The sequence below is a fragment of the Sphaeramia orbicularis genome, chromosome 6, assembly GCF_902148855.1.
Source record: "Sphaeramia orbicularis chromosome 6, fSphaOr1.1, whole genome shotgun sequence".
Lineage (NCBI taxonomy): Eukaryota > Metazoa > Chordata > Actinopteri > Kurtiformes > Apogonidae > Sphaeramia > Sphaeramia orbicularis.
Window position 1 is genome coordinate 48,756,739 of NC_043962.1, and position 26,004 is coordinate 48,782,742.

Below are 26,004 nucleotides of genomic sequence, written 5' to 3' on the forward strand. Positions count from 1 at the left end.
TGGTGTTGACCAATCACACCCTCCCAGCACACTGACTCATTTAGTAAACAAACAATGAGAGTCTCATGTGGAAACTCAAGTATGTGTTTTTTAAAAAGAACCATTTGGGGTGTTCTGAATATTTTTCTTTTTACCGGTGCTGATACTTATTGCTATAATTCAAAATACAGCTACAACTTAATAGCCGGCATGCATTTGCGTACATCAGATAAAGTATTCCTGGCTGTGTCCCAATCCAAAACTGGTTTTGTGACCACATAAGTAAGTTAATCATCTTTACCTTTTGTCAGACCCATAGAATATACCGGTTTGTCTTTCAGATGCGTTGGGACATTATTACTTCTGTAACTGGAGCCCAATACGTGAAATAGAAGAATCTGTTTCCATCACAAGGTTTTCGCCTTAGGCTGTCTTTGTTTCTCTTGAGATGTACATCAGATTGAAAATAAATACATTCATATAATTGAATGTTGAATACATGTTTCTCGGATATTGTCACCCACCTTTAGCTTTAATTAAATATCGAGTAAAGTCCTCTTACCCAAAAGATCTTGTCACATTGTTGTGTTGAAGTATTGATTGAAAAATATTGACCTCATTGCTGTCTTCCCATCCAACTCAACGTTGTATACACAATAAATATCCAGAGCTCTGGGTTCTGAAAAAATGTTTTGACAGCCAGAGAAAGACAGTCACTTGAACTTTGTTTGTCAAGAAAATAATTGTTGTACTTCTTCCTCTTTTTATTATTTACTGAGCCTGCTATGCAACTAAATGTTTTTAAATGTTTTCCTTTAGCAACGGCAACGGCAGCAAGATGAACGGGTCACTGGAGCACTTGGATCAGCCAGATCCAGACACCATCAAGATGTTCGTGGGACAGATCCCTCGCTCCTGGTCAGAAACGGAGCTTAAAGAGCTGTTTGAGCCCTTTGGAGCTGTGCACCAGATCAACATCCTCCGAGATCGTACCCAGAATCCCCCTCAGAGCAAAGGTACCAGCAAGGCCTGAAATGTCAGATGTGATCAAACTAGGTGAATTTTCTAACACTGAAAGATACTCTTAAAATATTCTATGGCTGGAGGATAATTAAGATGTGTAGTGTTTATTTTTCAACCATCTTGCGAGTCAAGTCCTAAAAAAAAAATTTATCTTCCATAAAAACGGGTATATACTAGGGCTGGGAATCTCGGGGTACCTCATGATATGATGCGATACATTGCTCACGATAATGTCTCAATATGACGATACTGTGATTATCCATACATTGTTCTTGCTAACCTCCATGTGTTTAATGGGGTGAAACAAAAACAAACAAAAAAATTAATTTCATGGTTTATTTTTTGCATCAGAATTTACAGCAAACAGCAGTAGTGTAAAAACAATGACACTGTTTCAGTGCAACATAACTGTAAACAGGATTTTTTTTAGGTGGCTGACAAACAGTGACACTATTTTAAACTCATTCAGAAAACATGACATCTCATGTCTCTCAAGTAGATCAAATCTATTAAGTAGAAACACAATGAAAATAAGTGGTGCCAGGCACAACAAACCCCGCCCCATGCACGTATTGTAGCTTATTTTGGCATCGATGCAGCTGATGTCATCATTAGGGATATAAACAATTAATGGACTATCAATTAATTGTCAATAAGAATTTGTTCAATTAAATTACGATAATCGTCAGTTAATTGCCCTTTTCCACAGCGGTATTTGTGGTGTCGACAGTAGGGGGCGCCACTGCCTAAACTGGGCTTCATCGCTGAGGTTGAATATTGGATGGGGAGTCACCCTGTGCACCTGTTCCACACTTGTCCGCGCTGTGATGCCACGACCGGAAGCGGATCGTGGCATTGATGAGTTAGAATCACATTAGGGACATGGTGGAGTGAAACACACACCGGCATCTCCCCGTTCCTTGAGATACGTCCCCCGCGTGAACCTCCTTTGTAATGAAATCTCGCTCCATCATGTCAGGTAGTGATGCAAAGTCAGAAATGCCCATTTCTTCTAAACTGCCCCTCTTCAGATCCATTTATTTATTATCGCATTAGATTTATTATACATATGTATAATATATAATAGGCCAGGGCAAACGTCCTGCCCCCTCAAATGAAAGTTTGCAAAGCTTCAGGAGGTAGGGAAAAGATAAATGAGCGTAACGTTTCACTTTCACTTCTGCAGGGGGCACAGATGCACCACCCATGCCCCCATAGTATTAAAAGCAGGACAGAAATAGACGGAAACGCATGCGTGTGCACCCCACTGGACAAACTGCGCGGTGCCCCCCCCCCCAATTACAAACCGCCACACCAACAGATCAATTCCTCAGGAAACACTCTACTATTTAGTTTTTATTTTTATAGACCCTATTGAAAAACAAATTCAGGTTCACAGGAAAATCACCACTTATTAATTAATCATTAATCAATCGACAAGATCAACCAACTAATGATTAATGAATTAATAGATAATTTGCATCCCTAGTCATGTCTATGCATGACGTATTGCCAGCATATCAATTGCATCTGTATATGTGCCAAGTTTGAAGAAAATTGAAACAAGAGTGATGTTTTTATAGACATTTGAAATTTTGCCCATTATAGGTAAATGGGTGAGAAAAAAGATTTTAAAAATTCATAAAAAATGTGAACTTTGACCTACTTCTCCCAAAATGTAACTACATCTATTTTGGGTCACTGGCAATTAGGGTAGGGTAAAAAAAATCGTTTTGATTGATCTTAGATCGATTTTGTTTTAATTTTGCGTAATCAATTAATAGTGGATGAGATCGATATTTTTTTTTTTTCAGAGCAGGACTGGGAGTATGTAGAAGTGTGGCCAGCTCCGTTTTGTGAACCCCTGGGGAAGACAGGGCTCTTGGTCTTGCTTGCGACGGATCTGGCGCGGAAAAGACGCGGAAGAAGGGTGGGGAAAACCCCTCCGCTGGAGGTCCTCCTGGCCTCAAACTCAAATCCGCAGTGTGAAGGAACTGGCCGCCTGGAGGTTCTCCAAGGCGAATCGCGGAAGCCAGTCGTTTTTGGAGTATTAACTTGGATCCATACCATCACCTATGGCTGAGTATGGAGTTAGAGGAATAGTAAAGCGACAATGACTGACCGCTACGCCGCTCCCCCCACTCCAACCAACAATCACAGAGCGCAACCCCAGTTCCGCTCCCATCACGGAGCACACCTCCCCCCCCCCCCCCCCCGCCCCCCCACAGTAACTAGAAGCCACCAGCCATAAAACAGAGTAAAGATGATGAAGTAGTCCGTTCTGAGCCACTGTAGTCCTGTTCATTATTTAAGAACAGATTCAACTATTTACTGCAGAAAAGTCATATTTATTTCCTCTCTAATATCAATATTGATGTGTTGCATGACTGAAGTAGTCAAATAATCAGGTTACAACTCAAAATTGTACTTTGGTATCACTAAATTGATCTGAATCAATCAATTAATACTGAATCGAATTGATATTGGATTGAATCGTGATTAATTGATTCAGAACTTTATGAATCGAAATCAAATCGATTATGGAAATTGACCACGATACCCAGCCCTACTGGCAATCTATAAACCCAGTTTGGTATGAATTCAACTAATAGTTTTGCTGCTAGAGTGTTAACAAAGAAACAAAAGCAATACCCCTTGCCCTCCCTTTGGGGGATGGCATAATAAAACAGGTGGCTGTGCATGTTTATCGTGCCACTGAGTATCGTATTTTTGTGAGACAGTTCTTACATACTTCAAAGTCATTATCCAGCTTTCTCCCATCCACACTTTTGATTTAAACGATGCTGGTGCATCTTTCAGTTTAACTTTACCGCTCAAGTCTGCCATATTAGCTGCTGTTGTTTTTTCTTCCTCTGTGGCTTCGGCCCAATTTTCAGCCACTTGCGTGAGAAGCGCCCCCTGGACGACATGTGAAACAGTGACTCGACTCACTAAAGAGGAACAATGAAAGAAGTTTATTGCGGCTATATTTTAATAATAATAAAAAAAATTTTGAAAAACAATACATGAGAGCGCATTGACAATGCATTATAAGATTAAATTTTACAATAGTTCACCATATCGATATTTTGTCACACTCCTAGCATATACCTCAACACAGTGTCGCGTACAGCAAAGCATTTACCTAGGTTAAACTGTGGTATCTGTCCCTACATGGGTTTCTGAAGTACAAAGACAGATGATGTAATTAAAATATGAAAAAATCTATGTCGTAATATGAATGAGTAAAGTGAAATATAACAACAAATACATATATATATTTTTTTATTTGATAATGTAAATAAAATTAACCCTACAGACAAAAATCTTGTAATGTCACAATATATTATAAAGATGATCTAGTGAGATGATCATTGATTTACTGCCTAGGCCTGTACCCATATCTATAATATAGTATAGTGTATATACTATAGTGATATAGTACAGAGAATATTTATATTTGCCTTGCACTTGTGTTTTCCAAGCTTTTAATGGTCAAGAACAGAAAACACAAAGCCTGTCTTCACCACAACATCCACCATCATATTTCATCATCCTTTTAGGCAAACCACAACACTTCTTGTCTCCACAAGCAGTGTAGCTCAGTTTGTGCTTACAGATGAGGTGATTTAATAGTCTATAGCAGTGTTTTTCAACTTTGGGGTTGGGTCACCTGAAATTTCTAGTAATTGATGAAAAAAAACAAACAAAAAAAAAACTTACTAATAAAAAATATATGGTGAGTTGACAGAGACAATCCCAATACATAAAAGACAAGACAAACTGTGAAGCTGAAACTGAAGCACTGTGGTACTGTTTATATTTCAAATGTTCATTGTGGTCGGTTTAAGATGCTGCAGCTCTTTCATAATTCATAGTTTGAGTTATTGTTTGTTCAGTATTAATTGTCAGCCTTGTAAATACAAGCTAGACTGACTCTACATATCCTGACCAAGGAAAATAAAATTCTCACTTTGTGCAGTAATCTCTACCTGGCTTTTCTGCCTCCGTCCATAATAATATACATTATATAGTCTCAGTGTCTAAAATTAACGTTTATTTGCAACATAGTATAGCAAACTATTATATGATCAAAAACAAATTAATTTCAGCAAAATAAAAGTCTAAGTTTTGAATGTCTGGGGTCGACAGAAATTTGTGATGTTAAAATGGGGTCACAGGCCAAAAAAGGTTGGAAACCACTGGTCCATAGGGTTAATAAATGACAGATTTATTATTATAACCCTGCTTTATATATACTTTTTAACTCTTTTTAACTTTTAACCATGTTGTTTTAAAAACAGTGTTATATAAGGGAAGTCAGCAGCCATTTTCCATTAAGACTTCCATTTACGTGTCTCACCTTTACAAATTGTGCTCAAGTTGCGCAACACAGTTTAGGTTGCAATTAGAGGAGACAGTGAAGTGGAAGCCTGCTGTCTGCAGAGAGCTACAAAGTGCCACTGCAAGTGCTCAGTCTTCTGTAACTAACTGCAGGTGAATAAAGTAAACGACAGCTTCCCTGATGTAACTGTCCTCAGTTTACCACAACATCCAAATTTCAATTCCCTTGATGCTTTAAAGGCTCAGCGTGGTTAAAGGCCCTAATCCCCCCTCAGGATTTAATGTGGAAGAACTGTTTGACAGTCCTCTGCAACTTTACAGAGTCTTTTTTAGCAGGTTGTCCTGTGTTGGGTGTCATCTGTTATTATTTCTGAGCTATGTTGGACCATTATGTATAATCTCTGTTGGGCCTTACTTTAAACTGCTCAGGTGAAGAGTCTTTAGATTTGCTGTGAGGGCAATCAATGAGAAAGTGTTGTCTGAGTTTAGTAAACAGGGGATCTCTCTGGTAGAGAAGTTAGTCTTTGTATTTGCTCCTGTTTCAGTTTAAAAGTGAAAGATGGGTATTACAACAACGCTGAATGCAGACATTTTGTCTGTTTGTGTTTTCAGTTTCCCTTTCAGTCTTTTGTTTTCAGGCTTTAATTCAAGCTTGACTCATGAAAAATGTTGAAGCATCTTATACAAAAATGTGAGCTGAGTTAAAATTATGACTTTTGAAACTGTAATCTGTACAGTCTTCATGGGTTAAGAGTAATAAGGATGCCCAAAAGGGAATTCTTTGTCCCTTGATATAGATTTTGATGCAATTCCTATCTCCTTGCTGGGATTGTTTGGTTAGAAAGAGCAAATTTGCTGTGCCTCCTAAAACACACTCTGTCATCAAATTCCCATTATCGGACCCTAACCCTATCATCATAAACACCTACACAAATCTAACATCCTGACACTGTCCTTTGTGTGTTTAGAGATACTGTACATAAGGGAATCTCCAGGGTGCTTTTTATTCAGTGTGTGTGTGTATAAATATACAGACAGCACTGTTCAGTTCATTGAGAGGCTGAAGAGTTCAAAGCCCCCCTTTTTTTTAGCAGGGCCCTCCTCTGTTCTGTCAGCTGTGATGGCCTATTGACATGTTAATGCAATGTTAATGTATTCTAATAGATAATCTGGCCTGATCACAGCAGTCCTTCGCTAACCCTGCCTGTGTGAGGTGAATTTGTTTGAGCTACAGCCTCACGCCCATCAGATTCACGGCCGTCCTTCTTTCCCAGTAGTCTCACCATCACTGACTGGGAGACATGGTGCTATCTGGCTTATATTTACTTGAATAAATGATACCACACCCTTCAACTCCATCTTAAATCATCCATCTTGCTTTTGTTTGGTTTCTCATTGAAATTGCTGTAATCCCACTTCCAATTTGGTTGTTTACTCTGCCACGGATCTATTGAGGAGCTATCAGATTTGCTTTGGTTTTTAGGTCGCGTCTACCGCAGGTCATGAAAAAATCATCTGATAACTATCACGCCTCTCTGGATGGTTTATTTAGCTCCAGTAAATCGGAGGCAGGGCTAAGCAGCACAGAAAGAGAGAGCTCAGCTGGTTGTGAGAGAGAAGAGAGCAGCTCGATGCATATTAGAGTTCAACAGCCCTCCCCGCGGCCTGGGAGCTCCAGTAACAGAATAATACACACTATGTAGGTCAGAGACGCTGCAGTGCTCCACTTCCCCAGCCCAGTGAAACTGACAGGCTGGAACGCCACTGGCGGTCTGCTGGGACGGAAGGATGAGAGGCTTTTTTCCCTCCCCCGCTCCTTTTTTCTTTATCCCCCTCCCCCACCACCTTTCTCCTTCCATGATTCCACTGCCTTTGCTCCCCTGCTCCCTGGTGTCTTTATGCTATATTCATACATCTTGTATATATGATTATGAGTGATTGTCATCTTATGTAATGCACCACCGTGTATTCTGTTGTGTTGATGTGTCCTGTGGCCTGGCTTGTCCAGACTCGGTTGGATCTATCCATTGTGCACCAGTGCCTCTTGACAGCTATCTAACCCAGTGGTCATCTCTATGTCCATGTCACACAACAGCCTTCAACCATCTATTTACTCCAGTGTCCTCCCTGCAAGCTCCTACATGAGCTGTGTGCACCATCTAACAGTTGCTGCTAAGAATATCCTGTCACATGTCTCTAGCATGTGATGTGCCGAGAACTTGCTTTCATCTATTTATCTGCTTTTCCGTTCTGCAGCAGTTGTGGTATTACACTTACTGTCTGTATGCGCAGTGTTTTTAATGCTGGTTTTGTCTCCATCCCCCCACCCATTGTTTGTCCCTGTTTTTCTCTCTCTGCAGGATGCTGTTTTGTAACTTTTTATACAAGAAAAGCTGCACTGGAGGCCCAGAATGCACTGCACAACATAAAGACCTTAAGTGGGGTGAGTAAGCACAGTATGGGCTGCTTTTAGCTGCTTGAGCCCCTCTACATCCCTGGTGCAGGCTGTGAGCTGTATGCTGGCTGATAATGAGCTCTCGGCTCACTGAACGCCTGTTTGGCCTGAGAAAGATCTCGGTCCCTACTACACACTAACTCTGCACTGTGGGCTGTACTGAATCTCTGCACATTGAATTGATAATTGAGCCAACCAAATACACGCAGGTATCGGGTAAAATGTGTCTGACCGGATAGGAGGTTATTCACTGAGGCACAGGACCCAATCACCACAAGTGTAACAAATTATTAATGCTTGTCTTCATGAATCAGTAATGCACATCTACATTTTTATTTCCTAAAGTTGGAGGGACAAAAGGAAGCCTTTTGCATTCTCCTTAACAATGAAGCCTGGCAAGAGAATGGCATCTCCTAATTCCTCATCTGATTTATGTAGAGAGATTAAAGTGCAGTCAACCAGAATAAGTGCAATTGCTTGTTAAACCTCTACCAATCTGCCCTGCCTATACACTGTTCCAAATTACTCTCCTTCCAATCAATTGAATCTATACCAAACAACTCAAGCCATCAATTAAATCAATAGGCCAGTCTATTGGAAAAGGAGCCACTGCCATGGAGGTTACAGGTAAATATTGAACTGGCTTGATAAATGAGCGCAGCACTCTACACATACAGACCTAGCTCTCTGCAATGGAGGACTATCAATCAGCTCGACATTTCAAATAAAGTGTGGTCTAACAGCTCAGCTCTCGAATCCCAGTGCGTGGCCATACTGTTACTGGCATCGACTGCAGGCAACTGAGTTTGGTTTTGCGTGACAGTGGAAAAAAGCTTGTTTCCCTGTTCCTGTGTTCTCTCCCTTCTGTGCCTCGCTCTCCTTGGTCAGTGACGCTAGCCAGTACCCATACTGAGCAGGCCATCTGTCTGCTTCTCTTTAGTGCTTGTCAAAAACAAACCCACCACTTTTCATGAACACAACCTGCTCAGGCATTTCACAGATAGATTTATTTCCTCTTTTATCCCACACTGCAGGTAAAAATGCTAAAAATATTCTGCTGAAGTTATTAAAGTGGACTGAGTTGTCTATTTACTCTCAGGCTTGGTGCATTAAAATGACAGATCTTAAAACATTTGCTCGACATTGGTTCCTTTTTTTCCTGTAATGAATGGAGGCTAAGGAAAATTCATGTTCAGAGGCTTAGCTAAGATTTACTTCTTCTTCTTGTGGTTTACATGTGATGTTTTGGGTGGTAAAATAAACAATATCTTAATATCTTTAAAGCTCAGTGTACATTTCAAAGTGCTCCAGGCTCACTTGTCATCCATGTCTGTAAAATTCTTCTAAAAGAAGATGAATGATGTTGACAGGAAGAACCGATAAGTTCAATCACAAACCTACACTACAACAAGGAATGAAATTGGATACTGGAGAATTTGATCCTCACATCAGCTCATAGACACTTCCTCCTGAATCTAGCAGTAGAGAGGGATGATGGTCTGAGAGTGAGGAAGTAAAATAAGAGGCAGACAGCGATGCTCCAAGAAGAGTGTCAAGACCTTTTTGATGACAGATAACGAGGCCAAGCACCTGCGTAGTTTATAATGATGACAAGTGCAACACTGACAGTTTCTATACCCTTTCTCCTAGATGCATCATCCTATCCAGATGAAACCCGCCGACAGTGAGAAAACAAGCGGTAAGTGGCTTCATTTTGAGATTCAGGAAGACATGAGGTTTACTGTGTGGGTTGGGGTGGCACAGCTGTCGTCTGTTGAGGAAATTGTGCGACCCAGACAACACTGATACAAGGGAGGCTGGACTACGATTCACTCCTTTTTATGCTAAAATGAACACGGTAGAACTTGGTTCAGGGAATGTGCAGCAATACATAGTTTCTATATAGTGTCAAGGGTTAGGGGATTAAGGGCTTTAAAAGGCACCAAAGTGAGAAGTGGATCAGGAGGAGAGCACAAATGGATGATATAGTCATCTAGAGACATAGAAACTGCAGGGAGGGGAAGAAGCTGCAAGTTACTGAGACTTTCAGAAGAGGCTGGTGCTATGAGTGTGAGGCAGAAAATGTGGCAGCATGACAAGAAATGAGCTTTAACAAGCAAGAAACATAAGATTGAGAACCTGATGTAACTGCTGCTTTCATTTCTCCATAATTGTTTGGGTTTAACTGAATAGCTGTTCATGTTTTTATCCCGCTGCAGCGGTAGAAGACAGAAAGCTCTTCATCGGAATGGTTTCAAAGAAATATGGAGAGAACGAGGTCAGAATGATGTTCTCCTCTTTCGGGCAGATCGAGGAGTGCCGAATTCTCCGGGGACCAGATGGTCAGAGCAGAGGTAGGTGTGCACTCATGACAAGCACAGTGTTCTTGGCCTCACGAATGCCACCTTCAGCATAGGCCAGTACATATTCTCATCAAGTATTTATACAGGCCCCTCCCTGCTTCCTTAATTTCTCCCTCTCCACCCCCAAATCAAGTGCTTTTCACCTTCAGTGGCACCCATTTCCATCCCCATATTCTATTCTCCCGCCACTATTACACTCGACTTCCACATCTCACAGCGAAGGGCCACCGCTCTTGCTGTCCGGCACAATGGCCCGTCTCCTTGGCAACCGCTGGCTGCTGGTGTTCGTGGGCTCAGCTGGCAGGCGGCTCAGCTCGGCTCAGCTCCTCCTTTACCACCTCCTTCATCACACTCTACAAAGGCTGGAATTAGCCTGTCGTCGCATCTCCTACATAGCTCTCTGCTGTGAAAACCTTAGTGATGGAGAGCAGTAGTAGGGGTTTTTAGGCTGAGCTATAAACTCAAAAGCAAAAGTAGTTGGCCAAAAAAAATTCTGCTTATTACCTATTAATACATGTGATTGTAATTTGAAATGGAGCAGAATAACTACATTTGCAGATCTTATGTAAGGTCTTTCAATGTGTATTTTTATGTGTATTTTATGTGGACATAACTGTTTCACCATGACACCACATAGTCAAGCCTCTCTGGGTGGCAATTAAATCGTCAATCACTGTGCTCATGTGACACGTGTTACTGTTTTCCTTGTTTTGTTCTTTCTCCATGTGCTAACCAGTGAGGGTGGTTCTGTGTGCTTGGGAGTTGCCATTCTCTGTACAATGTGTTTTTTGGGGTTCATAACGAGTTGCCCAAACCTTTTGTCTTGTTTTGTTTCTTCTTGTCCCTCCCTCCCTCCCTCCTCCCCCCCTCTCCTATTGTTCCCCCCTACAGGCTGTGCGTTTGTCACATTTGCTACCAGGGCAATGGCACAGAATGCAATCAAAACCATGCATCACTCTCAGACTATGGAGGTACTGTACCCCTTAGCACCTATTTCTCATTCCCCCCTTCCCCCCCTCATACATTCTGCTGCCCCCTTGTGTTGGAAAGATGAAGACCCTGTTCAAGCAGATGGCATCCATTCATCACAGAGCATGAGTCATTTCCAAAAACCACTCTTGCTAAATACAAATTCCCAGTCATCTGCAAAACAATTGTTTAAAACTTGAAACACTGCCTCTTACATAGCTGCTGAACCCAGCGCTAATAGTACATGACATGAATTGCTGTCATCTCTAATTCTGGGCTAAGCTAACCGTGTCTCACTTATTATTTCTGATAATAGTTGACATCCATCCAATCACATCCTGTTTTAATCAGTCTACACTTTGAGCACTGGGTAAGAGACCACACTATTAAATACAGGGTACCAGAGAATTAACCTAGACCACAGCTTGTACCCCATTAGGTTATTTTCACAAACTGAATCCATGTCCTTCTGTAGCCAGTGGAATCTTTGTGGAAGTGGAGCAGCAGTAATTTGACAGCTAGCAGGTCAGAGACTCCCTAGTGAAGCATCAGACCAAGTCTAATTAGGAGCCCAACCAAACATAACACCAGATTACAGCAGGCCCCAGTGGTGGTGCCACCTATTCCCCTTATATCATTACCTCCCCAATTTTCAGCTGCCATGGGGGGTGCTGCTGGTGCAGAAGCCATTATCCCTGTCCAGCCTGGTCCCTGTCTGGCTCTCGACTCTCAAAATATTCTGCACCGCATGCCATGTGTCCATGCGTCTGTCTAAACAGTATCTGTCTGTTTGCGAGACTGTGTGTATTGTAATGTATTTATTTCTTAATGTCTGCTGACAAATCTTGTTTGAATGTCTTTATTTTTAAGTGTTGTCTCCATCAGCTGTCTGCTTGTCTGTGGACTCAGCTCCCAAGTGCCAAAAAGGTTCACTGTCTGCAGCATTGTTCTGTACTCTTTGGAATGTGGCCTGGCTCAGCTATGCATGGCAGATGTCCTCTGTGTGTTAGCCTTGATATGAATGCAGCAGGCATAAAACTGTCTTGAGGCTTAGATGATACTCCCCTTTTAAAACAGTCCCTTGCAATGACAGTTTCCTCACTTTGGTAAATAAACTTGCTTTCTGCTCTGTGTTCCTAAAGCTCTAACGTCTCTTTCCTTACTGATCTTGATGCTTCAGGGCTGCTCCTCACCTTTGGTGGTGAAGTTTGCTGACACGCAGAGAGATAAGGAGCAGCGGCGCCTGCAGCAACAGCTAGTACAGCAGATTCAGCAGCTCAACAGCGCCTCCACCTGGGGAAACCTGGCTGGCCTGGGAACCCTCACACCACAATACCTGGCTGTAAGTGAATATTAATTTCTGTTACTTATGTGGATTAAATTAAGTGAGTATGGACTACTATATGCTCTGTACTCTTTGTGCTGTAATTTGCATTAGCCAGATTCTGAGGAGAGTGTCCAGTTTCTTAAGAGGTTTTTTATTTTTTCCCCAAAAATTCTGCATCTCCTGACTCAGTTGACAATATCATAGATCAGGAATAATTATTAAAATGCTTATTGTGGCTGTTAATTTGCTGTATTTTGTAAGAGATCAGTCTAACTTGGACTATAATGACAGCCTTTCTCTACAATATAAATATACACATAATTTCTCAGATTGGATATATTAAATTTAATAATTAAAAAGGCCCTCTTATTTGCTTACTGTTCAGTTTAGATTTATCAACTAAGAGGTTGGTTGCAGTTCAGTTTGTAACAGTTTGGCCTCGAGATCTGGAGTACAAAGCGATTCTTTTCAGGTCTGAACAGGAACATCTCGTCTCAGTTTATGTTCTAGCTGAAGGACTCTCGGCATGTGACTCACATGTGACAACTCTGTAACCTGAACCAGTCAGCATGTGATAGTAAAATGGGTGTATCAAAAAGGGAAAAAAGATATTCAGACTTTTTATTTCTAACAACCAAATGTTTTTGTTTTTGGAAAATGTTAGTCATCTAAATGGCAACATATTTTGGACTGTAATGGGCCACATCTCCAAGTGTTGCGCGTAATTGTCACATTTTCATTTGAACTCTCAAATTCAGTCTGTTTATCTTTTCTTTTCTCCAGTTGCTGCAACAGGCTACGTCTACCAGTAACCAAGGCAGTTTCAATGGAATTCAGAGGCTAGGAGGTGAGTTTATCCTTTTAAATGTGAGGAGTGTCGGTAAGTCGTCCTCTACAGGCCAGCAAGCAAATACTTGTCATGTTGTCAGCCCTGTTGTTGCTTTACACCCACATGATTTTATTACCGCAAACTACCTTTAGCACGAGTGGAACATTAATGGAGAATCAGACCAGCTATTTAGAGCCTCTGTAGACTGTTTACAGACACCTGCAGTACTTCATCACCGCTTGGTCAAATTTCAATGTGAGGTGAATGTTCATGACTGGAAGTCAGCTGCTTTTAAAATTGCAGTTGGGTCTTAACATCTTTTCAACCAACATCTAACAACAAAAGAAGTCAGAATTTCATGTCAAATAGGGTGTATTCACATCTACTTCATTTGGTCCATTTAAAACGGACCAGAGTTAGTTTCCGTGGAAAGTCTGGATTTTGTTTTAGGTGTGAATGCAAACACACAAACTCTGATTCGAATCAAACAAGTGGACCAAGACCACCTAGAAGAAGTGGTCTTGGTCTGTTTCCAAATGGAGTCTGGGCCGGTTTACTTCTAGTGTGAATATAACCAGCCTCGAGTTGAAACAAACCAAGGAACCATGCGCCATTTTGTGCTTGATGAGCCATCATACCTGCTGGAAGTAGCCGAGCCTCATGGGTAGTCAGAGCTAATAGCAGCAGTCATGAGCCATGTACAGAAGTGGAGCAATGAGGAGATTGAATGTCTCATTGACATTTGGTCAGATGCCCATATTACAAAACTGGCTCTGAATGAGCTGTTCTTGACAGTTAACATTATTTTCATAAATTTGTGTCTGTAAAAATAGAATACATATTCTGAAACAATAACTGCATGTAGGACCTCCATGTTTGTTTTCTTCAACATCCGCCGTTTCTGATTTACCCCGCCCTTGACTTTTCTGTCCAATGCCAGCACAGTTTGTCATATGCGCGGTTCTGTTTACAAGTCGTGGTCCACTAGCAAGAAGTGTAGTGAGAATGCAATCTGGTCCAAATGAAAAAAATAAAGTCCACATTTGATCCAATCAAATAAGCAGACCAAAGGTCTTTCCAGGTGTGAATAGTCTGGGATCTTCTGACACAGTCAGTGCTAACAGACAATTCTTTTTTTTTTTTTTTCTTTTTTTTTTTTTTTACATTTCATTATTTTCATAGTCATGAAAAGCCACAAGTTTAAGTGAAATCATCTAAGGTTTTTTGAGTCATGTCTGTAAAGAAATTCACAAAACAGAGCCAGCTCCACAGATTAATGATCCTTCAGGGAGATTTTATATAATTATGGTATAGATTTCAGAATTTCCAGAGCCTCTTGGAATGCTTAGTTGCTGGGATATCTTGACTGTCATTGTTGGTATTTAACTTAAAACAATTCATCTTTGCTGAATTTTGAATGTATGTTAGGACTATATTTTAAAATGTATTATATCGTTTCTATGCAGTGGCGACTCAAACATTTTGAGCTTACTGCCCGACAGGCCATAAGCTATTGTCATGTGGCATCTGGCGGCGTCTGTCGTCCGTTACAAAAATTTCAATCGTCTTTTTCTCTGAAACTACAATTCCGATTGACTTCAAACTTGGCATACAGCTTCTTTATGATGATGTCAACAAAAGTTAGTGAAATTATTTGGATCTGGATCTGATTCTGGATTTGGTGCGACTTTTAACAATTTCCCCATTATAACATATAGGAAGTGGATCAATGCAATAACTCAGTAAATATAAATGATATCAAGTTGAAATTTCTGCAGTACAGCCCTAATGGGAGATGACCAAAGCATAATGTCCACATGCTGATCAGGATCTTCTTTTGGATCCGGGAACTTACGGAAAATTTTATATGGGCTCTTATGGGGAAAAAATTTCAATTGTCTTCTCTAACAGTACAGCTCTGACTGACTTCAAACTTGGTATACAGCTTCTTTATGATGATGTCAACACAAGGTATTGAAATTTTTTCCATCTGGATCTGATTCTGGATTTGGTGCGACTTTGAAAAATTTTCCCATTATAACAGATAGGAAGTAGATTGATACAATAAATCAGTAAGTATCAATGGTATCAAGTTGAAATTTGAATTTTTTACAGATCTGATTGGAATATGACCAAAACATGGGCTATTTCTGTCATATAATAAATACACAGAACTGGGTGATAATAAATGGCATCTGGATACATTTCCCAAAGCTTTTAATTTGGCCAGTAAGCTACAGGGCCATTGGTCCTATTTTTATCAAACAGTTTTCTTGTGGTTCGCTTGCACATAAGAACACCTGTTGTTTAGACCACAGTATTAAGATGTTATACATTTATTTCAATGCAGATTTGTTTTGATGCAGAATTATATTGTACTCTGTTTGGTCCCAGTACCCTTAAATGAAAGCCATGGCAGTTATTAACTGAGTTAAACTGTTGCATCTTGTGGAGCATAAAGTGTTTTTCACACCTTTTTTGAGTTTATAATACAATTTATAAACTCCATTAGCCTGTTCAGTTTTCAGTGACCTGTGAAAGCCAGTGAACAACTTTATATTCACTGTCTGTATCCCAGTATGAAATATAACATTTTTTGTTTTATTTTCATATAACTGACTAAATTACTATTCTGTCCATGCACTTAAAGGTTGTGAGTGGCTATGGAAATCTAACTTTTTTTTGTATTTCCCTGTTCAGGTGTGAATCCTCTTCAGCTGCAGAATCTGGCCACATTAGCTGCTGCTGCTGCTGCAGCTCAGAGTTCAGGCAGCCCGAATTCAACCAACGCCCTCTCTGCAAGCAGTGGAGCCTTGGGAGCTCTGGCCAGTCCAGGTATTGAAACGCCAGCAGAGTCAGTTCCCATGACTGTGTTCATCTCATGGCTTATGCACATTTGTTTTTGTTGCTCTTGCAAGGGGTTTAGTCTTAATTACTCAATTTGTCTGTCATCTTAAATCTTAAATATACAAAGATGAATGATGTACAAAGTATAGCCTGTAGGGAAAAAAAAATCCTAACCCGCTGAGAGAGATGCGTTCAGGCAACCCTTCTGCTGCTGTGATGGTACCTGCAAACCTCCCTTGCCTGCTGTTTGGCTCTTGGCCATTCGTCATTTATTTTATGGGAGTTAATCAACCCACGTAACATTTTATGAGGGCCCCCATCTTCCTTTAATCTGTGTAAATATACATTGGCTCCATTAGGCATATTGCAGCTGCAGTAATGACCACTTCTTTATTAAGAGACAGCTTTCAAACTGCCCCCTTGCTACTGTGTCATCCACTCATAACTGTAACAATCTGTGCCAAAGATACAAACATTTAAAGCAGAGTGACTAGAGCAGGAGGCTCTAGTCACTCTGGTTGGTGTGGTAAAACTGTAATGTCCTCTTTAATATGTCTCTGCAGCTGGTTCAACAACAGGGTCCAGTGCGGGTGCTGCCATGAACACATTGGCATCTCTGGGCACCCTGCAGGGTCTCACTGGGACCTCTATGGGCCTCAACAACCTCAACGCTCTCACCAGCAGCGTTAGTGGTAAGAGTCTTTATGTGAATGGGTGGTTAAAAGGCAAGTGATGGCTGCAGTGGTCTGAGTGATGTGACTCTGAGTTAGGGCTGGGCAACACAGGTCATCATGGAGTAAAAGTTGAAGAAACCAGACAATCATTTGTGAAAGATGCATCAGTTGAATTTAGTATTATTTATACAGTGCTAATCAGAAAACATGATTATCTCAAGGCACTTCGCACATTCAGGTCAAGGCCTGAAAAATTAAGTGTATCAAAAATCAATCACCTGTTGTCTCAAATTTGGTGATTTAGTGCTTACTTTGTTCATTTTATTAATTTAGATTTAATGTTGTGACAGCCAGAGTCTGACACATTACTCAGTACAGTGCAACTTCCTATTTAACAACATGAAAACAATGTGAAAGACAATGATTCAAAAAATATAATGGATGTACAAGACCTGTTATCTCTTATTTTTGGTCATTTTCCTTTGAGTTTATGCTGGCCTTTACTGCATTAACTCAAAGTAAGGAAAGTGAATTGAATCATTGTTTTTACCTTTGTGGAACAGGGACTATCTAAATGATTTTTGTGGATTTTATCTATTCTTTATGGTTCCCAAATTTAGAGAATATGCAAAACAGTAATGATAATGTTTTTGTACAACATCAAAATACGAAGGAATAAAATCAAGCAAAAATTAAGTAAAATAATGATAAACAAAATAAATCAAAACCAGTTAAAGAAACAGACAAAAAAGTGAATATATATATATATATATATATATATATATATATATATGTATATATATATATGTATATATGTATATATATATGTATATATATATATGTATATATGTATATATATATATATGTATATATGTCAGGGTAGAGACTGCGATCTGGTAGGATCGGCGATTCTACCAGTAGAGACTCCGATCGTAGTCTCTACCAGTAAAAACTCCGATCAGAGTCTCTACTGGTAGAAACTCCAATCCGAACCATAACCCTAACCCCTAACCCCTAACCCTTCTACTGGCAGGATCGGAGTTTCTACCGGTAGAGACTCTGATCGGAGTTTCTACCGGTAGAGACTCTGATCGGAGTTTCTACCGGTAGAGACTACGATCGGAGTCTCTACTGGTAGAATCGCCGATCCTACCAGATCGCAGTCTCTACCCTTATATATATATATATATATATATATATATATATATATATATATATATATATATATATATATATATATATATATTTTTTTTTTTTTTTTTAATTAAATCAAAGCATTATAATTTCTCTAATATAATCTAATGTCCAAGGAAAAATGCCATAATAGAATATAGAAAGTGTATTGTGATTATAATATAAAAATACAACACAATAATTATCATTGCTGCCCTTTTTGCAACACGACTGTAACATCTGCATAAAATGTTATGAATCATGAGGAGGTCAACATTTTTTTTTTTTTTTTTTTTGTTCTGCCTCAAACAGAAGACAAAGTTAATTGAACAACCAAAGACCCACTGTGCTTAAATGATGTCCATACCATCTGAAAATACTATTAAAGCATTTTCAGCGTGTATCTGATGACCCCAAGAGAAAAAAATAGCAGCTAATGCAGCTTCATAAACATAAGTGTCAAACTGTGTTTCAGAGTGTTTTAAGTCACTAGTATACAGTAATATCTCTAAGTGTCTTAAGTAAAGAATGTCCATCTCATGAATTTTCTTGTGTTTTGCAGGTATGGGGGCCATGAATGGAGGCCTGGGAGCCTCCATGGCCAACGGGTCAGCAGCTAGCTCTATGGATGCCCTGACCCAGGCCTACTCAGGGATGCAGCAGTACACAGCCTCCGCCCTGCCCTCCCTCTATGGCCAGTCGCTCCTGCAGCAAAGCATAGCTGGCAGCCAGAAGGAAGGTGAGCAGCTCCTCAACGTACACTGCCATCACAGCTTCACCCTCTGGCGTGTTACAGAAATGTTAAATGGAAGGACAACTAAGGAATGCACAGTAGAACGTCGCAGTATGAGTGCGCCATTGTAAGAGAAATTTGCTTTATGAGCCACAGCTCTTGAGTATTTTTGTCTAGATTATATGAGTGGAGTGATATGAGTGGAAATCCGCAGTACGGGCGAACTTCATACTAGCTGCCGCTAGTCAGCACTGAGCTCGCACATGCTAAGATCACATACTGTAACAGGTCAAGTGTGTCAGATATTTCTGAAACACCAGCTGAGGTAGCAAGAAGTCCATAAAGATAATAAAATCTTAAGTCTGTACGTTGAAAAGCTATCATGACGGTAATATGGCAAAGGAGTTTTATGTACCAGATGTTTTTTTTTTTTTATCTAGTTTTGGAAATATTTATGTAGACCATTTTCACACATTTCTCAAGTGTCTTATGAAGCCTTCAGGGTTTTCTTGTTGCAAATGAAGGGCAAAAAACTGACAACTCATACAGAATTTCTCCTTTTTAAAAGTAATAAATACCCAAACTGTATTTAAATTAATGATAAAAAACCCAATTTACAACATCTGACACTGCAATATGATCAAAAAACATTAACACTTAATAAAATGTCTCTAAGAACAAATATGTCCATCCAGATGTTCTTGCATGAAGTCTGTTGTGAGGAAGTATGTGCGTCTAACATGTTCGGTTTGGGTTTTCTACCAAATGGAGTAGGGCCAGAGGGCGCCAACCTGTTCATCTACCACCTGCCCCAGGAGTTTGGGGACCAGGATCTTCTGCAGATGTTCATGCCTTTTGGAAATGTGGTCTCTGCCAAAGTCTTCATTGACAAACAGACCAATCTGAGCAAGTGCTTTGGTAAGTGAGAGTCTTACACTGTGGCTGATATGACATGTTGACAGGTTTCATTGGTCAGTTAGGAACAACAGTGAATCAGTTCTAGTGCCTCTGTGCAGTTTAATTGCAGGTTACTGTTGGTGTAAATAATTGTGCCTGTGATGTGGTTCAAGTCTGTGTCAGACTCTTGTCACTTTTATTATCATGCTCAGTTGGAGGTGTTGTCTTCCCTAATTGCATGTTTCATGTTTATACCATATAAACTGATGTTTGTTTTAGATCCACAGTAGTCGCTGTATTAAATCATCATTCAGGGTCCTAGTTAACATTAGAATCAGTTCACCCTGAGGAGAACGTCTTGTCTTCAACATAATAGTACATGGTATGAAACTAGGTGATGCTAAATTTTAATAAATATACATATCAATTCTTTCATTTCATTTTCTTTTATCTCCTTTGTAAAAGCTAAACTCAATTTGGAAAGTGCCTAAATATAAGAGGATGGGGGGGGGGGGGGGGGGGGGGGGTAGAGTGGAGTGGTGGTAAATGATAAAGTGGTACAGGTCCGTTGTCTTACTTGTAGAATTGTGTATTGAGGACTGTGAGTGTGTGTGTTTGGGTGTCTTCCACATTGACCATACACACACTTGAATTCTGATAAAAATCCAATAAGAAACACTGGGGATTTTTTCGCAGAATTTTAATGTTTGATGTAAAAAAGACATGAGTTCGTGTGTGTCCATGTCTGCCTGTCCATCCTTCAGGTTCATTGATTGTAATGTACAGCCTCACAACTAGATCAACTGCTCCTCCACTGTAACACAAACTGTCTTAATGAAAACCTCTTTGTGACTTTGGTTCTCAGGGTTCGTCAGCTATGACAATCCTGTGTCCGCACAAGCTGCCATCCAGGCCATGAACGGTTTCCAGATCGGAATGAAGAGGCTGAAGGTTCAGTTGAAGCGCTCCAAGAACGACAGCAAACCCTACTGATCCTAGCCCCGGGGCCTTCCCCCTCCCCAGCTCTAATGCTAGCACTGCTAGGGTAAGTTCACCCTCCAGCCAAGGTCACCACCGCAGAGACTCAATGGGGCAGGGGGTAAGGAGCCCACCACAAGAGGGAGACTCAGCCTATTCCTAAAAAACAAAACAAATGGTTGCAATGATCTTTCCACACTTCACTGTATTTCATTCCTGCGGTTTTACCATGTAATTTGAGTCGGATTAAATATTTTAATGTATGATTATTTATGATTATCACTGGAGTCAGTGTTTGCTGGAGGTATTTTGTGTCACTGTATTTAGTGGAGAGCATCAGGTGTGTTTCCATACCATTTCATTGCCTTTAGGTCAAGCTAGATGGGTTGACTAAGGATCAGTTGTTGAAGGGCTGAAGCCAGGCCTTGTAGACCCCCGAGCCCAGACCTTCAACCTGCTTCGAACATGTAGTCTGTTTCATCCGTTTGTCATTGTTGATGTGAAAATTGCACTCTAAATTCTCTAGTTTCTGCTCCCTCCATCTCTTCTTTCTGTCTCTTTCCTCCCTCTTGTCTTATGATCTAAGCCATGTCGAGTGAGGCTACCTCTCTCCTTCTCTTTTAACCTCTTCCAGTCATTCCATCCATCCTCCACGTCCCCCTTGAGGGACTGGTTCTAGATGGATCTTTATGGGTGCCAAGTATAGTTTGTGCATGTCAGAGTCTCTGCCATACGTCCTGGTGGTGTCACTTTTCTTAAATCTGTGTATTGTTTTGTGTGTTGGGAGGGGCGGGGGGATATGTTTACGCACTGTCTTTACTGTACGTGGTGACTGTTTTTGTTGGTTTTGTGCCTCATGGCTAAATGGTACTTGTGCTGTGCCCCTAACTTTCTCTTCTCTCCTCTTTGTCTTCTCTCTTTCCTTTCGTGTTTTTGTTCCTTTCTAGAACAAATCTCCATGCCTGTTTGCTCATCATTAGCCTAGCATGTCTTCATGATGTTGAAAGCCAAGCCAAACTCCTGGCCTCATCATCCCACCATTGTCTGTGATGTCTCTCTAAGCTCGCCTGACCAATACCTGGCCACCCACTGACCCTTGACCTTAGCTCAACCTGATTTTTCTGCATGTGTGTTCATTTTTTTTCTGTATAGAAATGTGACAGGTGGGAGAGAGGTCAAGCAAATCAATGTGAAAACTTACCTATGTTCAATTCATTTAGAAGACCTTTTTTTTTTTTTTTTGCTATTTTTTTCCTTTTTGCGAATGTTTTAAAAACCTGTGGGATTTCTTATTTTTAATTTTCTTTGTTTTTTATGTTGCTTTCTCTTTACCTCTCTCAGTAAAGTTCACTTGAAAGTTGAATACAGGGATTGGCACACAGCTGTGCTATTTGGTGCCATTAGCAATATGTTGGCTTCTTTAGAAAAAAAAAAAAAACATGCTACAGACCACTTTCCAACACTTTTGAAAGTCTGACCAGTAAAACCCCTCTCAGTGCTCTGTAATGATCTCTACATTTTGCGGCAGTGTGAAAATTTTCACCAAGGCTAAATATATTTTCTTTTTATTTACAAATCCAGTGTATTTACCTTCTTTGGAAATATTGATGGCACAATAAAAGGTACATTTGCTCTATTTAGAGAAATGACACCTACATGAGTCAACTTTTTTAGAACTGATTCACAAATAGACAATCTGTGGTTTAAATGCACACTTAGATTACCTATATTTTATACCATTGAAACTATAGAAGTTTAACTAACAGAACCCAGGCAAAACTTTGGGTTTTTTGTAGATTATGTTGTAATGTCATCTGTGTGTGGGGGAGGGAGGGGGGGGTCTTCAGTGTATTACATTTTTAAGAGGACTAAAAATCAGTCTGATCAGTATGACCTTTTTAGGGTCATTTCTCGTAAATTACAAACTTTAAAATTCTCTGCATTAATTGTAATTTCAACTTCTAGGATTTTTTTTCTTTTTAAAGGGTCACATTCTATGTTTGTTGGCAATTTTTTTCCCCTTGCGTCAAAGAAAAAAAACTTCCATGGTACTTTTTTTTTGTTGTTGTGGTTGACTTTCTGTAAATTTCTCATTAATAATTTAATTCATGGATGTTTCACTTTGGTTTAGTTTGGATACATAATGTTTAAAGATGATTTACAATGTCTGTTAATCATACAGATGCCAGACAATGTCTTTATTTTCTTGTTAAGTGCCCACGTGTCAAACTCAGTGTTTTGAAGTCACACATCCTTTTTCCTGTAATATTACCTAGTTTTCTTTACACACACATGCATGCACATTGAGACGCAAAACACACTCTCTCCGATTGCAAATGTGGGAGCCCCTGAAGAAGAGATCGCTCGGACACAACACACGACCTGTAGGTCTCTGCACATTTTCTAGACACACTTGCTTTTTTTTGTGTTTTTATTCTTATAAGTGACTTCCAGTATCATGTTTCACAATGCACAGCACGTTGATACTACTAAACCCATCACAATAGTGTTGGTTTACAAATACATTCCATTTTTTCAGCACAAGTTTACACTTTTTTTAAAATCGAAGTGGTGTATTTTTGTCTGTTGTGCAAGTCAAGGCAACCCTGGTAAATAACCACTTCACCCCCCAATGAAGGGTTCCCTAAAACTGCATACCTGATGGCGCTAAAGAGTTGTCAACTCAGGGGTTTCTTTGTGTGAAAGTAGATCACACGGGGTTACGACACAAAATGCACAATTGTCACCATTTGACCTTTTGGGTTTGGATTTTTTTTTTTGTTCTCAAAATATATAAATACTCCAAAAAAAAGGTACCAAATTAGAATCAGTGCTTGAGGAGGTGTTGTAGTTTTGTAAAGAAACGTTAAGCACAATTTCGGGCGCTAATCACTTTTACAGAATGTTGTGTGTGTGGTTATATCCCAAAAACACTTTCAAGGTACCACCAATTTCACTTTTTAATGTGGGCATGTGCTTTTTACAGTGTGTTTTTTCTATCCAAATGCAATACAATATTAAAAGTGCCATATACGTCTAGAAACTGCCTACACATCCTATTAGGCCTTGGTTAGAGATTGCTGCACTTCGCCTTTTTGTCTATTTATGCCAGTGTCATGAAGCTCTTGTCACCTGCTAATGTCCCCCCTCCCCTCCACTCTGTGTTCAGTTATTGGTAAATGTATATTGTGATGTACTCGATTTCAGCAGCTGATTTTAGAAAAAAATTGCAGATAAACAATAAACGTCAGTCTACGTTTGAAGGTTAACCCTCTTTCTTAGTGAGTGTGAAACATGTACTGTAACACTTTGCTATACAAACCACAATGTGCAGAACCGACAAGCGATCGGAGGGTGCATATGGGTGATTAAAAACAAACGGTATGGATGGTGAAATTGTCAAAACACTGAAATGGTCGCAGGTCTGTGGCTTTATGCAGAGTATGGTGAAGTGTTACTGTGAATGATTTCTAAAAAGCACAATGTACAGTCCACAGTGGTCCCTCCCAACAGGAACTCGACTCGCTTCAGGGGCTTCCATCACAAATCCAGTTCAGCTCTAACAATCACTTTCTTTCTTCTTTCATTCTGAAGTGCTATATATTTTTTGACAGTGTGGTAGCTTTGCATCTCTAGATATTGTCTTGATCCAAAAGAAAAGAGGGAAAAAATCTTTTCCTGTGTTATTTTCTTGTCTGATAATTGATAGGACTTTATGTTCCACCAATAATTTAATAGATATTTTTGTCTTGTTTTGATGAAAGCCAAAGTGGGTGCATCTTGATGTGATCTGTAAACATAAAGTAGTTTTTTCTGTTAAAGTCAGTATCAGTTTTTTGAAACAGGGTGGGATTTGAAAAAGAGGAAAAAAATGACATACACAGGCTTTTCAATTTCTACAACTGGTTGTTCATATGTATTTTGTACCAGTGAAGCTTTTTATATTGGAAATTAAAGGAAAAAAAAATCTATATTGGAAAAAAATTGTCTGGCCTCTCAATGTGGCCTCGCCTTGACCAGGTCTTGAGTTTGGCCTCCTTGGTGGTGTCAAGCAATTTTTTTGTCACTAGTTTGTGTCTTGAAAAGATGCCTGATTTTGATTTTACTTGGATCTCTATACATGTTCATTTCGTTGCTCAGTTTCAGTTTTTGGGGCGGGTGGTTTGGGATCCTCTAAATCGTGGTAAGTTTCATGTTAGTATTTGTGCTGTCCACATAGTTTAATGGTCATCAGGATTTTGACAACTTGTGTGGATAATTGTCTTAGTTAAAGAGTTAACTGTTTAGTTTGAGCCTTGCTTTTTACCTGTGTAGAGTTTTCTGTTTTCCCATAGCGGAGTGTGTAGCCGAAAGACTGTGTTCTTTTTTGGTCAATGTTTGTTCATGTGTGGTGTGTTTCTTTGCCTCTGTCTCCAAATTAAACCATTTCCCCTAATATGGGCTGTGTCTTTGTGTGTTGTGCTTGTCCAGTGGTGTACAGACATTTACAAACCATCCCTCCCTTCCCAGTGTGTCATGTCTCGCTAACTTGTTTCTCTTTGTTGTGCTTCTCTATGCTTACATAGATTATATTAGAGCTGGGGAAGCAAGGTACATCTGTTTAAGGAGCATCCAGGGGTCTGATGGGTGGGAGGGCTTTTTACGAGGGATGAGTTTTAATTTCAGATGGGAGGCATGTTGTCACGTTAAACATTGTCATATTGGTCCAATGATGAGTATTGCACTTAAAATCAGGTTGCAGTTTTTTAAAAGTTGATTATCAGTCCTGAATGAAAACAAACCAAATGATACTTGATGCATTAATTTGCAAGACAGTGATGAAATGAAAGACATGTTTACACAACAAGATGCACAAAGACAAAAAAAAAAATGCAACAAGATGACATAAGGCACAAACACTTGACACTATGAAAGATTTATCAAATAAGATGCAACAAGATGCCAGCGTAAAATGGCATCAAAACACTATATAGGACAATGTAAGATGCATCAAGTTAAAAAAGGAATGCAAGACAAGTTGACAACATTGCACGACAAGACAATGAAGGTGTAAAAATTATAGGACACAGACCACAAGACAAATGACAAAAGATGCATGAAATGACAATCTCATAAGACGCTGATAAAGACAATGGCATGACACAAGATGACAGAGGACACAATATTAGGTGTCAAGATAAAGAAAACAAGATGAAAATATAGAAGATGCAACATAAGTCACAAGGTGACAACACTAAAATACACAAGACAATGACTGTTAAAGATACAACAGGATGACAAGACAAAGATAATTACATTAAAAACACATGAAATGACACCATGCCACAAGATGCTGATTCAGATGGCACATGAAGACCACATAAGACGCAATAAAACACATCGCAATTCACAGAAAAAGGCAGCAATGCAAAAG

General features: G+C 39.8%; 1 protein-coding gene across 4 annotated transcripts in view; it reads left to right on the forward strand.

The window, feature by feature from the left end:
• The window catches only part of LOC115421249 (CUGBP Elav-like family member 2), a 38,166-nt gene extending 13,140 nt beyond the window's left edge, over positions 1 to 25,026 (forward strand). For 2 of the 4 annotated variants that reach the window (XM_030137041.1, XM_030137043.1), the window contains 12 exons: positions 799 to 995; positions 7,707 to 7,789; positions 9,452 to 9,500; positions 10,021 to 10,155; positions 11,056 to 11,135; positions 12,314 to 12,475; positions 13,244 to 13,307; positions 15,990 to 16,124; positions 16,700 to 16,828; positions 18,546 to 18,722; positions 19,488 to 19,634; positions 20,479 to 25,026. In XM_030137041.1, the coding sequence (XP_029992901.1) occupies positions 799 to 995; positions 7,707 to 7,789; positions 9,452 to 9,500; positions 10,021 to 10,155; positions 11,056 to 11,135; positions 12,314 to 12,475; positions 13,244 to 13,307; positions 15,990 to 16,124; positions 16,700 to 16,828; positions 18,546 to 18,722; positions 19,488 to 19,634; positions 20,479 to 20,606 (1,486 nt within the window). In that variant the 3' untranslated portion in view covers positions 20,607 to 25,026. The remainder of the gene's footprint in view (positions 1 to 798; positions 996 to 7,706; positions 7,790 to 9,451; positions 9,501 to 10,020; positions 10,156 to 11,055; positions 11,136 to 12,313; positions 12,476 to 13,243; positions 13,308 to 15,989; positions 16,125 to 16,699; positions 16,829 to 18,545; positions 18,723 to 19,487; positions 19,635 to 20,478) is intronic. The other 2 variants (XR_003935653.1, XM_030137042.1) reach the window with 2 other exon arrangements.
• Positions 25,027 to 26,004: the final 978 nt, after the last annotated feature.